The sequence below is a fragment of the Cydia splendana genome, chromosome 24 (assembly GCF_910591565.1).
Source record: "Cydia splendana chromosome 24, ilCydSple1.2, whole genome shotgun sequence".
In the NCBI taxonomy this organism is placed as follows: domain Eukaryota; kingdom Metazoa; phylum Arthropoda; class Insecta; order Lepidoptera; family Tortricidae; genus Cydia; species Cydia splendana.
This window is the reverse complement of record NC_085983.1, coordinates 2,215,152-2,238,523: the sequence shown is the minus strand read 5'-3', so window position 1 is coordinate 2,238,523 and position 23,372 is coordinate 2,215,152. Positions and strand designations below refer to the sequence as shown.

Below are 23,372 nucleotides of genomic sequence, written 5' to 3'. Positions count from 1 at the left end.
AACCTATATTTAATGGCAATCGTGCGCCTGGTACCATATCTACCTCAATTTACTTACATCTATGGTATGATGTCATAAAAAACTTTTTTTGGAATAAATGATTGAATACCATTAAGTTTTTTTTTGTAAACCATGGTCACCCTGGCGATACCCTAAGCTTTGTACATACCTAATATTGTAAAATGTATCGACTTGTATTAAATTGCAAATATTAATTCATTAACATGTTAGCAAGTATGATGTCACTAAAAAAAATCGGGCAAGTGCGAGTCGGACTCGCGCACGAAGGGTTCCGTACCATATAAAAAAAAAACAAAAAAAAAAGCAAAAAAAAAACGGTCACCCATCCAAGTACTGACCACTCCCGACGTTGCTTGACTTTGGTCAAAAATCACGTTTGTTGTATGGGAGCCCCATTTAAATCTTTATTTTATTCTGTTTTTAGTATTTGTTGTTATAGCGGCAACAGAAATACATCATCTGTGAAAATTTCAACTGTCTAGCTATCACGGTTCGTGAGATACAGCCTGGTGACAGACGGACGGACGGACGGACGGACGGACGGACGGATGGACGGACGGACGGACAGCGAAGTCTTAGTAATAGGGTCCCGTTTTACCCTTTGGGTACGGAACCCTAAAAATGTTTGGAATAAATGATTGAATACCTTTAAGTTTTTTTTTCAACAATGGTCACCCTGGCAATACCCACAACGTTTCACGTTGACGCTACGCTGAGCGCACTAACAATTTGCCTTCGGCAATTTGCAAACGGCGAAACGTTTGTAAAATGCCGACTTCGTTTGTAAACTTGTTGCGCTTAATTTTTGTTTAAATAAAAATGACTAATATGTAATATTTGACGTTTTTTTTAAGTACCTAATCTTAACATCCGCAACCGCAGATGTCAAAAAATCTGCATCCGCAACATCCCTGGGGAGTATAACGCCTACGCAGAGGCAGGGGTGCGAAACTCCTGACTCCTGACAGCATTGCTCCGAGCAATTATTAGGGTTGACACAACAGCACGTCCCTTTGCGTGCACGACCACAGATAAGATAATGGCTTGAATTTTGACAACCCTAAATAGCCGAAAGGGATAGTGCCATATATTAGAAAGGGACAGCATGATTCGACCCTGAACCGCTGTCAAACTTCGGTTTTGGAAGTTTCCTTTCTGTACCGCAGTACTATTATTTATTCTGTGGTATAACGCCCACGCAGAGGCTAATAAATAAAATAAAACCAATGCTGCTAATAAATAATATATTATAGATCTAATAAGCCTTGTCGATGGCCTTGTTCCGCTTCCGGGGCGGCGGCTTGAGTTTCATGTGCACGTATTTGACGTGAGTGGTGAGCGAGCCCGACTGCGTGAACGCCTTGCTGCATATGCTGCACTCGTATGGTTTCTCACCCGTGTGGATCTGAGGACAGATTGTATTTAAATGGGCGTAAAAAAATAATAAATAAAAATAAAAAGCCTTTTTATTCCGTAACCACTTTTACAAACTATTTTTAAACTAAATACTATTTTATGATAATCGAATAAAGATTATTTAGTTTAAAAATATTTATTTAGTAGATCATAGTATAAAAATTACCTACAGTTAAACCAAGAAAAGTCTGCAGCGATTTTGGTAGCCCACGCAGTGCAAGTGTTATTTTTACGTCATAATTTCATTAACGTTTAAAATAACACTTGCATTGCGTGGGCTATCAAAATCGCTGCAGAGTTTCCTTGGTCTAACTCTATCTTCCAAACATTGTACTAGATGTTAAAAGTATATATACCATTCTCTAGTAGCTTAAAATACGTCTCTATATGAAGAACTAGACTGTGTCAGATACTTTTGAACGAGAACTGACGAGATATACCTCTGTTTAGAAAAGTACTTCAGGGTAGCGGATACTTTAACCTTTTGAACGACACAGACGGCAATTGACGTCAACGCAAAATCGTGACAACGACGTCAAAGACGGCATTTGACGGCGATCGTTTTTTCATTAAAATCTACTGAAAAACACCCCACTTTTAGGTTGACATTATTTATTCACAAAAGTAAATTTTACCCCCGTGGCGTCAGTGGCACGGCAAATGGATGCGCCGTTTGGCGTTCAAAAGGTTAAATATCGTTTTTTATTGGAAATAGCCCGTATGGCAACACTTACCAGGCGATGTTTGTAGATGGAAGACTGCCGGAGGAATGTTTTGGGACACTGCGGGCAGCGGTACTTCCGGATGCGCGCGTGGAAGCTGTCGCGGTGGCCCTGCACACAAATAGGTCAGGTATAGTCCGACATATAGTCTGACAAATATGTATAACATAATAATGTTTTTGGCAAAAATTTCATTTTTGGTACAAGCTTTTATCGCTGACTGTACTTTTCTTACGACAGACAACTAATACTCATCGAGACAATTCTAAAAACCCCTAACACAATTAGGTTGCGTTGTTTCATCACAGAGTTCCTATGGCCACCTCCTGTCTCCATCATCAGATCAGCTCGATGGTACCATAATATTGCATTGTCATCCGATTTATACATGCATGCATAATTTCAGCTCAATCGGAAACCGGGAAGTGGATCAAATGTAACTTGCAAGATTTGATTACAAACAGACAGACAACGGGACAGGTGAAAGTAAATAAAAGCTTGTAATAATTCAGCATACATACGTCCCACTGCTGGGCACAGGCCTCCTCTCATGCGCGAGAGGGCTTGGGCTATCCCAATGCGGATTGGGGACTTCACATACACCTTTGAATTTCTTCGCAGATGTATGCAGGTTTCCTCACGATGTTTTCCTTCACCGAAAAGCTAGTGGTAAATATCAAATGATATTTCATACGTAAGTTCCGTACAACTCATTGGTACGAGCCAGGATTTGAACCCGCGACCTCCGGATTGAAATATGCACTCTGTCACCACCGCTTCTGTGTGACGAAAAAGAGTAGAAATAAAAAAGTGGTAATACTGTAGTATCGTCCCGTTTTCTTAGATTGATTTGAAAGCGACGACACTAAATTATCGCCACTCTTTAATTTCTATTCTTTTTTGTCAGACTGTACAAGAAATTGTAGAAAATTATTGAGGGCGCCACTTCCTACGTATCTGTCACATTTTTGACGTAAAATGCATACATGGCAACAATTTACTATGGAATTTTCGCGCACGAAGGTTATCGTACCAATACGCAAAAAAAACACGTTTGTTGTATGAAGCCCCACTATATTATATTCTGTTTTTAGTATTTGATGTTATAGCGGCAACAGATATACATATAGGATATACATCGTCTGTGAAAATTTCAACTGCCTAGCTATCACGATTCATGTGTATCTCATGAATCGTGATAGACAGACGGACAGCGGAGTCTTAGTAATAGGATCCCGTTTTTACCCTTTGGGTACGGAACCCTCTAAAGAAATAAATACCTTCAGCTGTGAGGCGGTGATAAAACTCTTCGGGCAGAGAGAGCATTTGAACGGCCTCTCCCCGGTGTGGGTCATCTGATGCGTCTTCAGGAGAGCGAAGCACTGTCGAATAACATGAAATATTGCTTTATCTATGAAAAGGCGCCTTATGGTCGATGGCGCTTACGCCATTATCAACGTACTCCCATATAAATACAACGACGCGCTACGCAAAGCGGCGTAAGCGGCATCGACAATAAGGTCCCTTTTCATGGATAACGTCACAAATAGTGAGCGTATATATTTCATCGTCTTATTTTTTATATTATTATATACATATATTATAAGTTCAAGATTGTCCTTGCTTGCTGCTTGATACTGTTATCATGTGAGTTCCTTATACAGTGTGGAAAAGTAAGTCGGGCCCTGGAGGGAAACTACCTTAAATCCTTAAGTTAACTAATTTTACATAAAGGAGACATTCCTTTATTTTTAAAAAGAAACAAAACTGCATTCAAAGATTTTCTAAAACTCGCTTGCCTCGCCCGGGACTCGAACCGACTAAAAATTCCAAAAATTAAACATTCGCAATATTATTCTACTAGTAGATACAGTTAATGTTAATGATAACATTTCTCCAAGAAACATTAGGTCTTACACTCGTCTATCGTACAAAATATCCATAAAATTTAATATTTTGTACTCAAGATTTTTTAGGCAAGCCAAATTGAAGAAAAAAATAAAAATCTTTGAATGCAGTTTTATTTCTTTTTAAAAATAAAGGAATGTCTACTTAGTTAGTTAACTTAAGGATTTAAGGTAGTCGACTGCATAAGTCGTACGCGTATGTTTTCGTATAAACCATCCCACACGAGGCCAAACGATTCAACGGAGCCACGCCGTCTTGTCGCGTAAATAGTGTTTAGTTTATAAAATACATATATATGTTAGTCTGTAAGGCATTTATATTTACTTTTACTTACTTTTTTTTACTTTTTTTTTTTAATAAATAAATAAATATTATAGGACATTTTTTACACAAATCGACTAAGCCCCACGGTAAGCTCAAGAAGGCTTGTGTTGTGGGTACTCAGACAACGATATATATAATATATAAATACTTAAATACATAGAAAACAACCATGACTGAGGAACAAATATCTGTATCATCATACAAATAAATGCCCTTACCGGGATTCGAACCCGGGACCATCGGCTTCGTAGGCAGGGTCACTACCCACTAGGCCAGACCGGTCCGGTCGGTAGGTCGACCGGTTTATTTGTAATATGGGCCTTGTTGCCTAAATATTTTTTTAATAAAATAAAAAACAAATAAACCTCACACTCACATTGTGTAGTCGAGCTTAACGCCAGGCTGTGCGTTCTTCTTGTAGTTCTACACACGGATATATAGTAATATTGCAGCGACATGTACGTTTGCTGCAGTATCGCAGGCGTATGTGTTAGTACCATACTCCTGCGATACATGCATAATCTTGACTATTAACGTGTAAGCCTTCCCGCAGGTCTCGCACATGTAGTCGAGCTTGACGCCGGGCCGGGCGCTCTTATTGTAGTTCTACACACGGATGTATAGTAATATTGGAATGTTTGCTGCAGTATTCGCAGGTGTATGTGTTAGAACCATACTCCTGCGAGACATGCAGAATTCTTGACTATTACCGTGTAAGCCTTCCCGCAGGTCTCGCACATGTAGTCGAGCTTGACGCCGGGTCGTACGCTCTTCTTGTAGTTCTACACACGGATGTATAGTAATATTGCAGCGATATGTTTGCGGCAGTATTCGCAGGTGTATGTGTTAGAACCATACTCCTGCGAGACATGCAGAATTCTTGACTATTACCGTGTAAGCCTTCCCGCTAGGTCTCGCACATGTAGTCGAGCTTGACGCCGGGCCGGGCGCTCTCTTGTAGTTCTACACACGGATATATAGTAATATTGCAGCGATATGTTTGCTGCCGTATTCGCAGGTGTTAGTGTTAGAACCATACTCCTGCGAACATACAGAATTCTTGACTATTACCGTGTAAGCCTTCCCGCAGGTCTCGCACATGTAGTCTAGCTTGACGCCGGGCCGGGCGCTCTTCTTGTAGTTCTACACACGGATGTATAGTAATATTGGAGTTTGTTGCAGTATTCGCAGGTGTATGTGTTAGAACCATACTCCTGCGATACATGCAGAATTCTTGACTATTACCGTGTAAGCCTTCCCGCAGGTCTCGCACATGTAGTCGAGCTTGACGCCGGGCCGGGCGCTCTTCTTGTAGTTGTAGAACCGGAAACGGGGCTTTATATTCAGATGCACGCGGTCGATGTGCGTGGATAAGGAAGATTTTGACAGGAATGATTTGTTGCACTAGAACATAAAAGAAGGCACTTATTAGATATTAGCACATAATTTCCTGTTTAGTTTAAACCCCTTTTAACTTTAAAAAGTAAGTACAATTATTTGTGCACATTTCGTGATGCACACTTATTGATGTCTTATTTCCTTGCTGTTGTTGTCTGTACATGTTCGTACATGGTTTGTGAACATCACGAATATCTTTTATCTTTTGATCTTTTTTTTATGAAAAAAAACCTTGACGCACAAAAGGCGAACTTAATTCAATTAAGGATTCTCTATCAGTTAACCTGGTTCATTAAAAGCAATTTGAGTAGGTAAGAGAAATTATTCTTCCTTAGCAATAGGCTTCGAGCAACACGGAAGGGAGGCGGCATTCGCACTATTTCCCCTCTGCCGAGGTACAAGATTAGCGCGTCAATCTAATCTAGCGCGGGTAATAAAACTAGTTGTACTTGGATTTTTCACTAGACCGAGTCCAGACGCGCGCGTGAACACTGCTGCACAAAAATGCCTGTTTGCACGGTTTTTTGTTATAAAAAGAGGTCGGGGACATCAAATTTACAAAAAGAAAGTGTTACATTTCACATGTAATATTTTCTTTTTACATATCATACGTTTAATTACATTCAAACACAAGTATTATATTTTAGTCTCATGTAATTGTTGGATTTATCGATTTTGCTCGCTCAGTACAAATTGCGGATCGGTCGAGCGACAAATCCGACTTCTCATCTCTCAGAATACAATAACATACTTCAACGAAAATGTGTTAGTGTGCGTGTTGTGACACTTGTCACTCGTCCGTACACAAAAAGAGATCGAGGTTTGCAAGATTTGTCTTTGACGTGTGTCATTTACCATGTATTTGTGTCGTCATTACAGATTGGATTCTGTATGTAAGTGTGTGAGAAGTGCGACTGTGTGCACCTTTCCCCCCGCGAAAAATTGCAGAAAGATTTGTACGGTGAGATATCGCTTGGGCCCCTCCCTTCCGATGTGTCGGAAGCCGGTGCTCGAAGGCAATAGGTTACCTACTAGTCAAATCAGCTTCTTTTTTAGAACCATCAAAAGGATTTGCTTACATGGAATTTATATAAAAACGAGTATAGCGACGTCATGATCAACTCGCCTACTTTTTATATTTCAATCCGATCTATTAAATAGAAATAGTGTTTAAAAATAACTGCTATCTATGTTTTTCTAATAATTATCTGGTGCTTTATTTCGTGCGCGGTGTGAAGTATTTTATTTTAAGTAGAGGAAGCAACCCTATTATGTATACTTACTGCCACAATCTGACTAAATGGTGTTTCTAAATAATTTATCAACGAAGATTTATATGACTCAATCCGTAACAACTTTTTAGACCACCATTTTACAGCCAAACAATCGAGTGTATCTGTATTAGATAAGCTTCGACCCTGAACGCCACGCCTATCGTGCGCGGCGCGTCACCATGAACCTTATCAGAATGCACTAAGGTTGATATTGTGCTGTAGCCGCGTGCGTCAGTTGACGTCTTTGGCGGCCTCTAGCCGCCCAGAGACCTATAAAAAGGTCTCCTGTTCCATTCTAATTTGAACTTTTTGTTGACAAAATAAAATTTAATTTTGCTTGGCAAGGTTTGACGTACGGGCGGCTACAGGTTAAATTACAGAATAAATAATAGTACCATGTAGGTACAGAAGGTTCACTCTCTAAGAAACCGCATCTATTACGACAGATTTGACCGCAAGGTGGCGCAAGCGCGAGTAGGCGTCCGTTCCGTAATAATAATTTAGCCTATATACGTCCCACTGCTGGGCACAGGCCTCCTCTCAAGCACGAGAGGGTTTGGGCTATAGTCCCCACGCTAGCCCAATGCGGATTGGGGACTTCACATACACCTTTGAATTTCTTCGCAGATGTATGCAGGTTTCCTCACGATGTTTTCCTTCACCTGGTAAATATCAAATGATATTTCACACATAAGTTCCGAACAACTCATTGGTACGAGCCAAGATTTAAACCCGCGACCTCCGGATTGAAAGTCGGGCGTCATATCCACTCGGCCACCACCGCTTTTTTACTCTGTCACCACGTTCCGTAGCGGTGCGCGGCAACTACTACTGCTAAACACCATAATTGGTGTGGGCCGCATGTACTTGTAGCGACGCGACGAAATCCACGCCACGCCTGGTTAAAGGGTAAAGAAGAACAAACCAAGAGGAATGTACTCACGTCGTCACACTTGTAAATCTCGACGCCGTGCACGTGCTGACGGTGGAGACTCAGCTGGTCTTCGTCAGCGAAGGAACAGCCGCATGTCTCACAGAACCTGACAGCAATTAAGGTAAATAATTAAAATAAATAATACATAAATAAATAAATATTATAGGACATTCTTACACAGATTGACTAAGTCCCACAGTAAGATAACCCTTTAAACTCTCGCGTTTTGTACACATAAAATAATTACACATTACAGATTACACACATTATTTTTGTACACATTTTTCATAAACTAATTTCAGGTAGTTTAGTGATGTTTTATTAATATCTCCGTTGACATTTGTTGGGACGTCAGTCTTTCCGTGACCACAGCTGGTGTAACTCAGCTGAAACGTCGGAACTAAAGGTAAAAACAATGAAATTATATCGCGGTAGACCCGTTTGTGTAATTAAATATGTCCCACAGTAAGCTCAATAAGGCTTGTGTTGTGGGTACTCAAACAACGATATATATAATATATAAATACTTAGAAAACAACCATGACTCATGAACAAATATCTGTCATCACACAAATAAATGCCCTAACTGGGATTCGAACCCAGGACCATCGGCTTCACAGGCAGGGTCACTACCCACTAGGCCGACTTGATTTTGCAAAGCTTAACTTATTAACACTGACAAGCCTATACATTTACGAAGCAGCTGTCTTTGTGAAGAAGAATCTAGAACTCTTCCCGCCATTTAATAATATAAATAATAGACCTCTTCGACAGTACCAAATGACACTACCGCCCTATAACCTTAAAATAAGAAAAAAAGGCGCATATCACATGTGTATACAAATTTTTAACAAAATTCCTGCAAACATAAAGACGCTACCATTTAACGAGTTCAAATTTAAATTGAAAAATATATTGTGTAATGCAAGTTTTTATAACATTGATGAATATTTTAATTATAAATTCTAACTATTACTTACTTCATTGTGACATGTTAACGTTTGATACTATAAATTCTAATTTTTACTTCATTGTGACATGTAAACTTTTGACATCATAAATCCTAATTTAATTATAAATTCTAACTATTACTTAATTATGACATGTAAACTTTGACATTATAAATTCTAATTCTTACCTAATTTTGACATGTAAACTTTGACATTATAAATTTTAATTTTTACTTCATTTTAACATGTAATCTTTTTACATAGGTAAGTAAGACAATTAGATTTAACTATAATAGATTGATGAACTTAGGCGCTGAATTTGAATGACTAACTGACTGTAGAACTTGGTGTTTGTATTTAATAATTTAAATTTTGATTATATTTTAATAAACGCGACATTTTTGTAACGTATTTTCCTTTGACATGCATGAACTATGTCAATACAAATAATTTTCACATGCCATAAGGCCGAACATATCATGGGTCAATATGTACACTTAATAATATCTACTGTACCATATGTTCTCGTGAATAAACTTTCATTTCATTTCATTTCATTTTAGGCCAGACCGGTCGACAATAATTGTGTCGCTTAACTTCAAACTCGGGTAAATCCATTCGACCCTCTCAGCAAATATCTACCCTATTACCTTTTCTTAATACCAAAATCGCATAATCTGACAGATGGATTTACCCGAGTTCGAAGTTAAGCGACTCAATTAAGGTAATCTATATAATCTAATAAGGTAAAAAGGTAATCACGGTCCATATCCCGGTTGATATAAGTCAAGAGCAAAATGTCAGAAAATTTATAATACAATGTTCATAAATAGGGTACTTGACTACTAGTCAAATCAGTTTCTTTTTTCAAACTGTCAAAACGATTTTGCTACTATGAAATTTATATTAAACACTAGCATTGTGTCTTAATTCATTTATTGTAAAAATAATTTCTGTTAGTAAGTATTTCCTCTTCCATGGCTTTAAGTTTCAATTGTATAAACTCTGGGTTACCTACGAGACAGGCTGAGCCTAGTGTAGGAACCAGAGCAACCTGATATAATATACTTCTTAGCTGAGGTACCTACACTTTGTCAATTGTACATAATTAGGATAATCTTACCACCCTTGAAAATGTTTTTGTGTATTACCTACAATAAATTTTTGAAGTTTTTTTTTTGAAATTTTTTTTTATGTGACGTCTCAATCAAATGACCGTAGTTCTGTAGAAAGCGACCAACTTTTAATTTTTGTCAAAGTGACTTACACCCTAACTCAGTAGCTTTGGTCGCTTTCTGCATTGATAAAAAAATTGAGTTGGTAGTTTTCTGCATAACTACGGTCAAATAACCTACTCTTTATAGTTTTATACAGGTTATAAAATAGAAACTTTGTCTAACTGCTGTCTACGTTTCTCTATTAATCTTCTGGTGATTTATTTTATGCATGGTGTAAAATTATATATTTTAAATACAGTCAAATACCCTATAAAATGGAGCTTTATGCCACTATTCATTCAAGGTAACGACTGGATGCTGTCAGAAAATGATTCTAGTATGTATGATTTGTAATGGGCGGCTGACGGCTGCAATATGGTGACGAATGCATGATATGGATAAGACTTACATTAAATTTCGAGTATATTTAAGTATAAAAATATATGCAAGTTTTTGAAATATATCAGTAAATTCAAAATAATGGTAAAGTTATGAATACGCACCTGTACATCTGTGTGCATGTGTGTCTTACATCTGTAGATGTAGAGAGGTAATTTTCCCAATGTAAGTGGATAGTGAACTATAAAAGGAATGGACTGAAAATATCTAATATAGAAAAAAATATAATTATTTACTTCAACAATAAAATTCTATAGGTTTCTTGCAATCACGTTCTCTTGTTTTAAAACAATTGTAGTCATATCCATATTACGTATATTGTTCGACATTATTTTGACGTATTTTGCATCCGTCAGTCGCCCGTTAATGATTTGACAGATTTACAATATATTTACCGCAATTTGGGGTCGCAGTCGTTGTGAGGCTGAAAGTGTCGGTCTAGCGCCTCCTTGTTCTCGAACTGAATCTTGCATATTGTACATTTCAGTGCCTTTATTTCTTTCTGGAAGCCAATAAAAACAATAAATATTAATGATATGAGTAAGCGGACTGATCGTATCCGGAACACCACGCTGCGCGCAAAAACCCGTATTGCTGGCGTCGGCGAGAAGACTGCTAGGCTCAAATGGGACTGGGCCGGTCACGTCTGCCGCATGCATCCAGACACATGGGCTAGTGTAGCTACCAAGTGGATGCCAGAAGACGGGCGCGGACGCGGCAGGCCCAGACGGAGATGGCGGGACGACCTAGACACCTTTCTCAGTAACTGGCCAGAGCAGGCGCTATGTGAGTCGTGGAAGACAAGAGGAGAGGCCTTTGCCCAGCAGTGGCACACCTTAATAGGCTAGCACAAAAAAAATGATATGAGTAAGTGTGTTGTCTGCATGTATCGCAGGTATAAGTGTTGACTCCATAGATACAGACGTAGTGCATAATAGGGGATACCCCTACTGCAATGTTCTGCCGCCAGAGTGCTAGTAAACCATAGAAAAACTTTTACATACTGTGCCTTAAACTGTTTTATGACAAGTTTTCACAGAAAATAAAATATATCATTGATATTCATTATATTGATGTCATCAAGGCGGGTTGTTAACAACGCCTACCGGGAAACGCGAAAATCGAAATTAAGTTATCTGCCTCTTTATCGCTCGAAAATGCAAGAGTTAAGAGATTGAGAGGATAGATAACGAAATTTAGATTTTCTTGTTTCGCGGTAGACCCCCAGATTGTGATGGATTGTCGTAGTAGCGCCTCTTACGCAGAGTTTCGCGTAATATTCCCTGTTGCTTTCCATCTTATTTTCTCGGAAACGTTCGTATTTGTCATGCTACTTCAGTCAACCTCAGTACTTTTTGTACCGAGACTGACTGAAACAGCAAGACGCGTTCGTATGTTTCCGTGAAAATACGATGGAAAATAATTATGCACTACATCTGACACTATATTTATTAAAACCATAAATATAATTAGGTAATACCAAACTTACAATTAATAAGAAAAATAGGACAATTGCGAGTCGGACTCGCCCACCGAGGGTTCCGTACTTTTTTGTAAGTAAGTAAATATTCTTTATTGCACCACATCATCTGTGAAAATTTCAACTGTCTACTTGTCTAGGTATCACGGTTCATGAGATAAAGCCTGGGGACAGACGGACAGTGAAGTCTTAGTAATGGGGTCCCGTTTTATTAAATTGTATACAACGGGACTTAATCGCGTATTAAAGTTTTAAGATTTACCTCCGACGTTTCGAGGACGGCGTTGTCCCCGTGGTCTCGAAGAAGACTGGCTAAAGTTGACATCGACATCTTCTAGCCGCGCGAGTTTTTCGAACTACCCGCAGTTGGTCTTGTTCCAAAAATCGTGAAAATTAATGAGTAATTAAGTGTAAATCTGTACCTTATTATGTGTCTGAGTCTTGTGCATACGCAGCCCCATGGCGCCCGTGAATGTCTCTCCACAAATATCACAGGTGCCGCCTAACGCGTTCTGAGTCGAGTGGTTTATTCGCAGGTGAGTGTAGAATGTTGACTGTTTTCTGAAAAATACAATTTGTACTTTATTTCGATAACAAATAACGCCATATAGCACTTCAAACTCTCGCGTTTTGTACACATATTTAATTACACAAACGGGTCTACCGCGATATAATTAAACAAAATCTACCCTCAAATAGTTCCTTAAGCCAGTTGAGGGTAGATGAAGACATTACATGATCAAATAATGTAGTTAAAGTCAGGTCGTTCAGTGACAGATCCAGGCGGTGTTGTAATCAATAAATGTTATAACTACCCGAAAATGTACAAATGATTTGTTTACTTTTATTGACATACCTAAAGATAGAGTATAGATCTGGCTCCAATTTCACCACGGTGACAGGTGCGACAATTGTAAAACATCACTGTTGCTGACGTCACAGGCATCCATGGGCTACGGTTACCGCTTACCATCGGGCGGGCCGTATTCCTGTTTGCCACCATCATTGTTTTATTTAAAAAAACTTTATTATATCGGAAAAAAACAGTTATTTCTCTTGCTAAGTTTATGACAATTGTCACAAAAACACTACAATTGTCTCGAAATTCCGACATATAACTCATTACCTGTCAAGAATTACCTACAATTCTTCTAAATCTTGACAATTGTCAGAAACTTCGCAAAAGAAATATCTGTTTTTTTCCGATATAATAAAGTTTTTTTAAATAAAACAATGATGGTGGCAAACAGGAATACGGCCCGCCCGATGGTAAGTGGTAACCGCAGCCCATGGATGCCTGTGACGTCAGCAACAGTGATTTTACAATTGTCGCACCTGTCACCGTGGTGAAATTGGGGCCTGGAATGGCATGCGCTGTGCTATGCCCTACCACACAAAGCGAGATGACATTCAGTGCTCATATCTCTCTTAAAATATTTTTAAATAAACTTACTTGAATGTGAGCGGACAGTGCTTGCACTCCCAGGTTTTGCCGGCGTGGAACTGGGCGTGCATCACCGCCATGTAGCGGCCGCGAATCACTAGCTTGCACTCCTGACAAGACAAAATGCAAAACGATGTCACTGTGAAAAACTGCCTACGTGAAATGGGCAAGCAATAGGGTATTGCTATAATATAAATATATAAATTTCACACCATGCATGAAATAAAGCACCAGATAATTATTAGAAAAAACATAGAATAGTAGGTTTTTTTTCTACTCGTCGACTGTAATTCTTGTATTAAGATTTCTTATACCAAACTGCAATTGGGTATTTTTAATGTATGGGCTCCCAATTCAACTATAATATTCATTTCGATACAGTTTAGTCAACTATAATGAAATTGACCAATCACAGCTCGCCGCGATCAAGAGGACGAAACAAAACCATAGCTCAAATTAATTATTTATATATAGCTGTATTGTAGAAACAATTGCTTCATAAGTCAGAAACGCGCATGTGACACCCTTAATATAGCAACATCCATAGACTAAGAAAACCACTTAGCGTTGCTTGTTAGTCTCCATAGGCTACGGTGGCCAAAATCGAGAAAACAAATGTCTAAAAATTGAATTTAGCGCGGAGCTCAGCAAGCTTAGTTGCCTAAACACGCTACTCGACTGAAAAGCTCCCTATTATGTCACGATTGTATAAAATACTATTTAAACACAAGTTCTATTTAATAAATCGGATAGAAATATAAAAGTAGGTGAGTTGACCGTGACATCATTGTGAAATGTTTCATATAAATACCATGTTAGCAAATCCTTTTGACCGTTCTAAAAAAGAAACTGATATGACTAGTAGGAGAATATCCTATTTGGCCTAGTGTCGCATCTTAAGTCACGTATATATTTGACTGCTTATATAGCAGTACTCGCAGGTTTATGTGTTGTCACATACACCTGCGAATCCTGCAGCAGATGTTGCCGACGTGTATATTAGTGTGAACATGATTTAGCATGATACCTTGCAAATGTACTTCAGCTGGTGGCACTCGATGAGGTGCGTGCGCAGTTTGTTCGGCCACTTGAAGCGGCAGAAGCAGAAGTGGCACTCGTTGGGACCCAGCGCCTTAACAAACAACCATAAATAATGAACGCATGACATAAGTATCAATAAACAAGCCTTACATTGGACAAAATGGTGGACATATGTTTCTAAATCAAATAATATTTTTTAACTGCTGTCAGATTTCTAGTTCGTAATTATGCAATGAGCTAAAAGCGAGTTTCATAAAACATTGTGATGTTTAGTGCTTTAATGCCTAATTATGAAAGGTTACTTACACTTCTTTGTCTAAACACATATTATAAGTTCTCCATGATGTGTTGTTACAATCTTCATTGTGGCATTTAATCACACTGTTTGCGATTGACATTTCATTTCTAATAAAACGTCATTTTACCATATGGCATATACCAACTGGGTTGTGGTCTTTGATGTGGTTTTCATAGTGAACATGGACAGGAAGCCCTAGTAACACTTACACAGTTGACTATTAGTAGTTTATGTCACTGTTACATAATTAAAGGCATTAAAATACGAGCGTGAATTTATGAGACGAGCTGAAAGCGAGTTACATAAAAACATCCCACAAGCGTTTTAATGCTTAATAAAGCAGTCACCGTAGCCTATGGACGCCTGCAACTCCAGACGTGTGATGGGAAGGTTTTTTTATATAAATGATACGTACCGGGTCGTGAACTTTGATGTGGTTTTCATAAGTGAACATGGACAGAAAGCCCTTAAAGCACTTGTCGCAGCGCACGAGCGCGTGCTGGTAGTTCTCAGACTCCTTGCGTGCTGCCATCTCGCGGAGCTGTTCCTCTTCTGATAGGCGGACCACCTGGACGTATAGAAAAAATAAATAAAGCTGCGGGTATAAATATGGCCGACCATTCTAGACAGAGGTCATTCCACAGACAAGACATCCTCCAGACTGAGCATAGTAGCGCTACCCCCTCTGCCACAAATATACCTATGGTAGTTTTACTCCATTTTCGAGTCAAAGTGTCTTTGTGTGACGTCCGTGTCTTTGAACGGACCAATCACGGCACGGGACTAGCTCACCTTGTCTCCCGCTCGCCTGTATTTTTGGCAGCATCGGTTTCATGAAATAATTGCTCTAAACTCCGTCTCGAGGATTCCTAGTCTATGGGTAATTCCGTTGCCGGGCGTCAGACCGTCAACAACTCCTGAGGATGCCTCGTGGAGAGGCGAAACACGTGTCGAGTATTGTTCTTTTGGTAGTGGTTTGTTATATTTATTTGCGTATTTATTTTTGCGGTGGGAGGGTGGGAACATTAATTGCATGTAAAATATACGCAAGTAAGTATAACGGGTTAGCTGATTGACTAGCACGTTATCTTTACGCGGATTAGCAAAGTAATATTTTTTTAAGAAAAAATCTATTTAACACCGCTGAGCTACACGTAGCACACGTGCTACGTCGTAGTCGATAACATGGAAAATGCTTCGTTGATGGCGAAGACGCAAAACGACAATGTGTCGTGATTAGCGTTGAATGGGTTAATTCGTAAATTAACCTCCTAGCCATAATGAAAAATACAAAACTTGCCACAGAAATTTGAACCATTAGTGTAGGAAACAGAGTTGATTTTGCGTTGTTCAAAAACTAAACGAAACAAAGCGAAAGCAACTCTGTTCCAATCGAATATGATTTGAATTTCATTGAACTGAATAAGTAGGTATTATAGACAGGACCTTGTGCCTTAGGAGGTTAAGAATCACCGAACCAGCCGCTACTGACGCTAGTGTATAATAGATTTCGATGCTAAAGTTATGTACCAATTGTATAGCTATGCCACAGAATAAGTAATAGCTACCGTACAGAAAAGAAATTTCCTACAAAACTGAAGTTTGTCAGCGACTCAGGGACGAATCATGCTGTCCTTTTCTTATGTATCGCACTATACCTTTCGGCTATTTAGGGTTGTCAAAATTCAAATCGTTATCTATCTGTGGTCGTGCACACAAAGGGATGTCAAGTTGTGCCAACCCTAATAACTGCGCGGAGCAATGCTGAGCCGAACGGAGTCGAGAATGCCCGAAAGGACGAGTGTCGCCCCACTGCTGCTACTGAAAAAATTGGCGATGCTATGGACTAGGTAATTCACCAGTAACTGGCCACTTTAAGTAAACTGGTCATCCCAAACCAAAAATGAATTCTATTCACCTATAAATAGAATTCATTTTAGTACAAGGTGGCCAGTTATTGAAGGCTGGCCAGTTATTGAAACCGTATACTAAAATGAATTCTGTTTATAGGTGAATACAATTATTTTTTTAGTTTAGGGCGGCCAGTTACTAAAAGTGGCGAAAAGTGTTACTGGCGAATTGGCCTATTTTCTTGAATTGTTTAGAATAGAATAGATTTATTCGTAAGCACAAACAAACAAGACAATACATAATATAAAAGAAAACACAAAATAAGATTAAAGTGCCACGAAATGGCCCCATCTCAGCATGTTGCTCCGATGAGACCATCAAGTGAGAAGAATCACGGGAGGTAATTTAACAGACAAGAAAAAGACATAGAAATACCATACAGTAAACAAATAGTTAAATAAGAAAAAAGTTACACAGCAAGAAGATACAACATAACAACTATATTAAAATTAAGATTATTTATCCATAAAAAACAAGCATTGTGCTCGCAACACTGTATCGGTCCGGTCCAACCATACCTTGGCTGAGCATTATGGGGTCGTCCAGAAATCATCGTAGAGGGGGGGGGGGGGGGGGGGTGTAAGTAAAATATCACGAACGATCACGATGGGGGAGGGAGGGGTTCAGAGATGATATCACGTGTAATTTTTTTTTCAAAGCGGGAAAGACAATAACAACAGTATTACTCAAAAATTAAATTTCTATCAAATAATCCGCTCTATATTTTATATGGGTAGTTACCCAATAAAAAACATCATAATTATCAATTGATCTTGTGGCAGGGGGAAGGAGGGGTTGCATTAAAATCACCAAATATCACCAAGGGGGAGGGGGGGTCAAAAATAGGGCAAATATGATCACATGATTTCTGGACGGCCCCTATGTTTAGACAACATACCTGTATGTTGTACCGCTCCTCGAACTTGGCGTAGTCCTCCTCGCACATGAAGTACCGCTTGAACCCCTTCTTTTTCCGCTTGTAGGGGGCCTTCCTCTTGGCCACCCACTCGACCCCCGGCTTCTCCTGTTTCACTTCCGGATCCTCTTCTATTGATTTCCGTTTCTTGCTGCCGGAAGAAAATAATAATACATAATTCAGGTTAAGTTTTTTATAATGTGTTTTTTATGTGCTTTTGTATTTTACTTTTATATTCATGTTATAAACAACTTAACTTAAGATGAATAATAGGAATAATTCAGCCTATATACGATACGTCCCACTGCTGGGCATAGGCCTCCTCTCATGCGCGTGATAGCTGGTCACGGTTCATGAGATACAGCCTGGTGACAGACAGACGGACAGTGGAGTCTTAGTAATAGGGTCCCGTTTTTACCCTTTGGGTACGGAACCGTAAAAACAAAATAAAATGAAAATTTAAGTGGGGCTCCCATACAACAAACGTGTTTTCTTTGCCGTTTTTTGCGTAATTATTTATTTACAAACATGTCCGGCTCACAGCGGAAACCCAACGCCAGAACATGGAAAAACATGTCAATTGACAAACATACAAATTGATATTTTACAAATACACAAGACAAGTAAAAAGATACAGACAAGTAAACAAAAAAAAAACAATTCATAATCATTAAACGTAATAATATCCACATTTTATATTCAGGCATATTTCCCAACCGCTTTAGTCTAGGGACGTCCGATAAAACAATTAAATATTGGGATATTATCGAGCACAAATCACCTAAGTTATCGTTATCAGTAATGGACGGAACCCTTCGTGCGCGAGTCCGACTCGCACTTGTTTTTTATTTATACACTCGCAGACATATCTGCTTGATAAAAAAAACAAAGTTTTGTATGGTGCTCTAAATAGTTTACTCCCCGGTCCTATGTACAGTATGCTGTAGAGATAACTAACCCCGCTGCACAGGAATTTGTTCACAGGGGGACGGGGGGCCAGTTATCTCTACAGATTACTGTTAATTTTTTACAATTAATATTATTATTTTAAATTTAAAATGTTATTTTTGACGATCATGATGAGAAGATAAACATAATTTTGACGAATATAGCAAATTTATAGTGTAATCTTGAAATAAAGAAATCTAATGATGTGCAATCTATACTTAAATGTGATGTAGTGGTTTAGGTAATACTTCACTACTATATCATTATTAGTATTAGATCTCATTACGGGGGTGACATCGTCACTGCGTGACAAAACCCCTTTAAAAAAAATTGATTAAAAAAGAATGCACTTACCTCGTTTTCCCTTTTTTCTTCTCCCTCTTAACCGATTTTCCCTTTCTTTTCCTCTTAACGCCGCGCTCCCTCTTAATCCTAGTCCCCACCGGTTTCATCTCTCCCAGCTTTTCGTCCAATTCTACCATTTCCCCGACGACTGGCAACTCTATGTAGCTGTCATCTTTGACGTCTGTCAGATCGTCTTGACGTAGGCCGCGAGTGCAGAATGTTGACAGGAGTTGTGAGCTGGCAAAAAAAATGTGGTTGGTTCATAGAGGTACAATAATATAGAGATGACACGGGGGAGGGGCCAAACGATCGAACGAGATGCACTTTTGGAAATTTCAGTAGGAGTAACAGAGAAAGTGGTATTATTGCTTGTCCTTGTCACAGTCTCACTTTTTGTTTGTTCCCCACCATAAATTTAGTATGGTTTATGGTGGGCAACAAATAACCCGACCGAATTACGTAGATTGTTTTTGGTAGGTTGTCAGGAATGTTAAAACGTGTTTTTAATATTGTCGCTTTGCGTATGTTTTGTCCCTCACGGAGGCACGCGTATAGCTCATCTATGTAATACTAGGTCTATGGGTTGGTTGGTTGAAGTATTTTACAGATGGCGTAGGCGTGGCATAGCTTGCCCTGTCAATCCCTAAAATTGCGTCACATTTTTGGTACTTTTAAGCCTATGCTGGCGCTATCTATGCAAACCTTTGACAGTTGCCAGTCCCATTGTCACAGAATAATTAATAGTACTATCGTACAGAAAGGAAACTTCCTACAAAAACGAAGTTTGACAGCGGTTCAGGGTCGAATCATGCTGTCTCTTTCTAATATATGGCACTATCCCTTTCGGCTATTTAGGGTTGTCAAAAATCAAGTGATTATCTTATCTATGGTCGTGCACGCAAAAGGAAGTCAAGTGGTGCCAACCCTAATAATTGCTCGGAGCAATGCTGAGCCGAGCGGAGCCGAGTTTGACCGAAGTCAGGAGTTTCGCACCCCTGCTTCTTGCAATCTTGATGTGTCTTTTAATTGAAAAAACATTTTAAAAATAAGTAACGTCAAATATGTAACAATTATGAATCTAATACGATCATTTATATTCTTCTGCTTTCATAAGTATGTAATAGTTTTTGATTTTTAAAAAGAGTTTTTCAACTAAAAGACATGTCAAGATCGCTTACCTTCTTGCAAGTTCTTTCTAATGCTAAAAAAAACGAACTATACCATACCTAATAAGGGAAAAACGGAACACTTAGGTATTTTACACATTTATTAACCTTTATCTTTTGTTTTTATTTTTGTTTATTTATTTATCTTTTGTTACCATTTAAAAAGTATAATTTTAGGCCCGCCATTAATGTGATAAGTTTTTTTTTGCAATTAATATTAAATAAATACCTGTCATTAGAAATGTCATCATCGAGGTAGTCCTGTAGGCTGGGCTGCGGATAGGGCTCCTCGAGCGGCGCGTAGGGCTCCGCGGCTTCAAGGTCCTTGTCCTCTGCGGGCAGCAGGCAAAGAGACGCCCGGTCCAGCCCCCGGATGTAGTCTGTTGAGATCTGCAAATGAATTAGAATAATTTGAATCCGATTATTTAATTATTAATTTATTTATTTTTATTTGATAGGGATAATGACACACATCTCAAATTTGAAACGAAAAATAAACTCTCATGACTCATGAGGGTATGTATGAATGAAATTGATTGTATACTTTCATGAGTCGTGAGAGTTTATTTTTCGTTGATTCAGGTTTTAGTGAGATTTAAAGTATTTCAAGGTGGCGGTCCTTATGTGAAACTCACGTAATGCTGTTCCGCGAGGCACTTTGTGAGGATGTCGTGCGCGCAGCGGCTGCGCTGACGCAGGTCGAGGCTCCGGCACAGCCGCAATGCGCACTCCGCGCACAGCTGCCGAGGCATCCCGTCGCCTGCCGATAGCTGCAACACATTTACTTACATGAGGAAAGTGAGCAACCATGCGCGACATACTTTATACTTCAATATCTAGGAGTCATAATTTTTTTTTATAAACTGACCGGCGATTGGTTCTAGTCACACCTGATGGAAAGTGAAGACAGAGCCTAAGATGGAGCTCACCGGTTCAGTAAATAGCCTATTCACTCTAGCTTTAAAGAGACCGAGGTCATATTTCTCAGGGAATACAGATGACGGGAGCGCATTCTATTTAGCCATCCTTACCAAAAAAGACGAGGCAAATCGTTTTGTGCGGACAAATGGTAATCATGAACGGATGCATTCATTCCCCGCGCCTGGACGTCGATGATGGAAAGGGGAAGGTGGGATCAGGTCATGCAGCTCTTGTGCGCACTCTCCAGAATGGCATTACCAAATGTGTACTGTTATAAAGTATTTGAATAAGAAATAAGTAAAACTTGGTCACTCAAGTTCTTACCAAACTGTTGTTTGGACCTACCATTATTGAGCTATAGTTTGAAGAAATGTCCTGATAATTAAGTTAAACATATAATCTAGAACCATTGAATTATAAGACTAGTATATATTTTGGGGCTATGTTACTTAGCCCATACTGAAAATTCCTGGACTTACCTCCTCCTCATCTCATATATCAGAATCCAGAAACTTTCAGTATCGCCCGCAGTACGTATTTGTACACCACATAAAATGATAATAGTGATGTTTTCAAAAATTACTTAGAAGCTACAATAGAAAAAAAAATGTATTTAGTTTAAAATACATTTGAATTAAATAAGTGCTCTCTTAAACCTTAAGAAAAGAAGGGTAGAACTATAACTTTATGTCGCAAATGAAGGCCTAGCACCCAATAAAATCAATAACAACAAACTATTCCCCTAAATCGACTTAAAATTACTTAGTTATGTCGAAATTTTATAATACATGAATATCAGACGTTAAATTCTTTCAAATTAAAGCAAAATCATTTACCGTTGTTCCTGTAATATCCAGAAAAGCTGCGTCCAAACGTTGTTCATAGATCCCATACAACTTTACATCAGTTACTAGGCAAATACGGCACGCCAGGGGTTCCTCAGCGTCTAATTCCAACTTAATTGTAGTCATCTTGATCTAATAAATACGTTTATTTACTAATAATTATGTCTAAAACGCTCTAATCATAATAAATAGATAATAATCATATTGGATTATCTTAAGAGTACGCTAGCTTTTTGACAACTAAATTCATGTAAACGCTATTAACTTATTGCAAATCAAAAAATGCTGATGACAATTTATTATGGACCTTATTGCAACGGTCTATGGTATAAATTAAAAACTATTTATTTAGAATTAAAGTGATTTAAGCGTTATTTGCATCAGTAATTATAAAATGTTGCCTTGACGTGAAAACTACTATAATAGTAGAAAGTTTTCTTGCACTTTATTTTGGTAAAAATGTCGTATTCGTGTCGTTATGTCGTCGCCTTACAATATTGCACGATCGCACGTTACACGGTCAGCAAAGTATGTTCAAAGAGTACAATGGGGTTGGCCGGTGGAAGTTTTTAGCAGATGGCGCCATCATAGCTTGCCCCGGCAATCCCTAGAATTATGTAAAATTTTTGTTTTTTAATACCCTGGATGCCAGCCCTTTAAGCCAAATCTCAGAAAAACCGGGCAAGTGCGAGTCGGACTCGCGCACGAAGGGTTCCGTACCATAATGCAAAAAAAAACGGGAAAAAATGCAAAAAAAAACGGTCACCCATCCAAGTACTGACCACGCCCTACGTTGCTTAACTTTGGTCAAAAATCGCGTTAGTTGCATGGGAGCCCCACTTAAGTCTTTATTTTATTCTGTTTTTAGTATTTGTTGTTATAGCGGCAACAGAAATACATCATCTGTGAAAATTTCAACTGTCTAGCTATCACGGTTCGTGAGATACAGCCTGGTGACAGACGGACGGATGGACGGACAGACGGACAGCGAAGTCTTAGTAATAGGGTCCCGTTTTACACTTTGGGTACGGAACCCTAAAAAGGGGCAAGCTATGATGGCGCCATCTATGCAAACCTTTGACAGTTGCCAACCCCATTGATCGACCGAAAGTACATCAAACGTGTCATAAATCGCATGCGGTTTGTTGCAGGGTGTGTAGAAGCCGTAAAGTTTCCGAACGCACTTTATATAGTCGGTTTCGACTCTCGCGCGAGCCACGAGACGAGCCACGAGACGCGAGTGTGAACGGTAGGCTCGTGACTCGTCTCGCGGCTCGGCTCGCGCTCGCCTGGCTCGCGTGGAGGGGCTGTTTTTTGGGTACGAGTCAAAGGGGCTCGCGCAGGACGCGCGATTGCGTTCACACTCGCGTTCGACTTGTCATTCGATTATAAACCTTATGCCGTGCCGTTAGTGTTTAAAATATATTAGCTCGACGAGCTTACGAGCCATGAGAGCTCGACGGGCTCATGCGCTCAAGGCCACTCGAGGCGAGC

At 39.1% G+C, this 23,372-nt stretch overlaps 1 protein-coding gene across 1 annotated transcript; it reads right to left on the bottom strand.

Annotated features, from left to right (window-relative positions):
* Positions 1-1,251: 1,251 nt before the first annotated feature.
* LOC134802346 (zinc finger protein 737-like) lies at positions 1,252-22,088 on the bottom strand. Its single transcript, XM_063774960.1, has 15 exons — positions 21,870-22,088; positions 20,748-20,882; positions 20,342-20,502; positions 18,956-19,183; positions 17,636-17,804; positions 15,242-15,394; positions 14,515-14,619; positions 13,497-13,597; positions 12,466-12,604; positions 10,959-11,065; positions 8,007-8,103; positions 5,637-5,795; positions 3,440-3,541; positions 2,172-2,270; positions 1,252-1,426 (listed from the first exon to the last, which is right to left on the bottom strand). Exons 1-15 carry the CDS (start codon positions 22,002-22,004, stop codon positions 1,277-1,279), a joined length of 2,040 nt encoding a protein of 679 aa, XP_063631030.1. The 5' UTR covers positions 22,005-22,088; the 3' UTR covers positions 1,252-1,276.
* Positions 22,089-23,372: the final 1,284 nt, after the last annotated feature.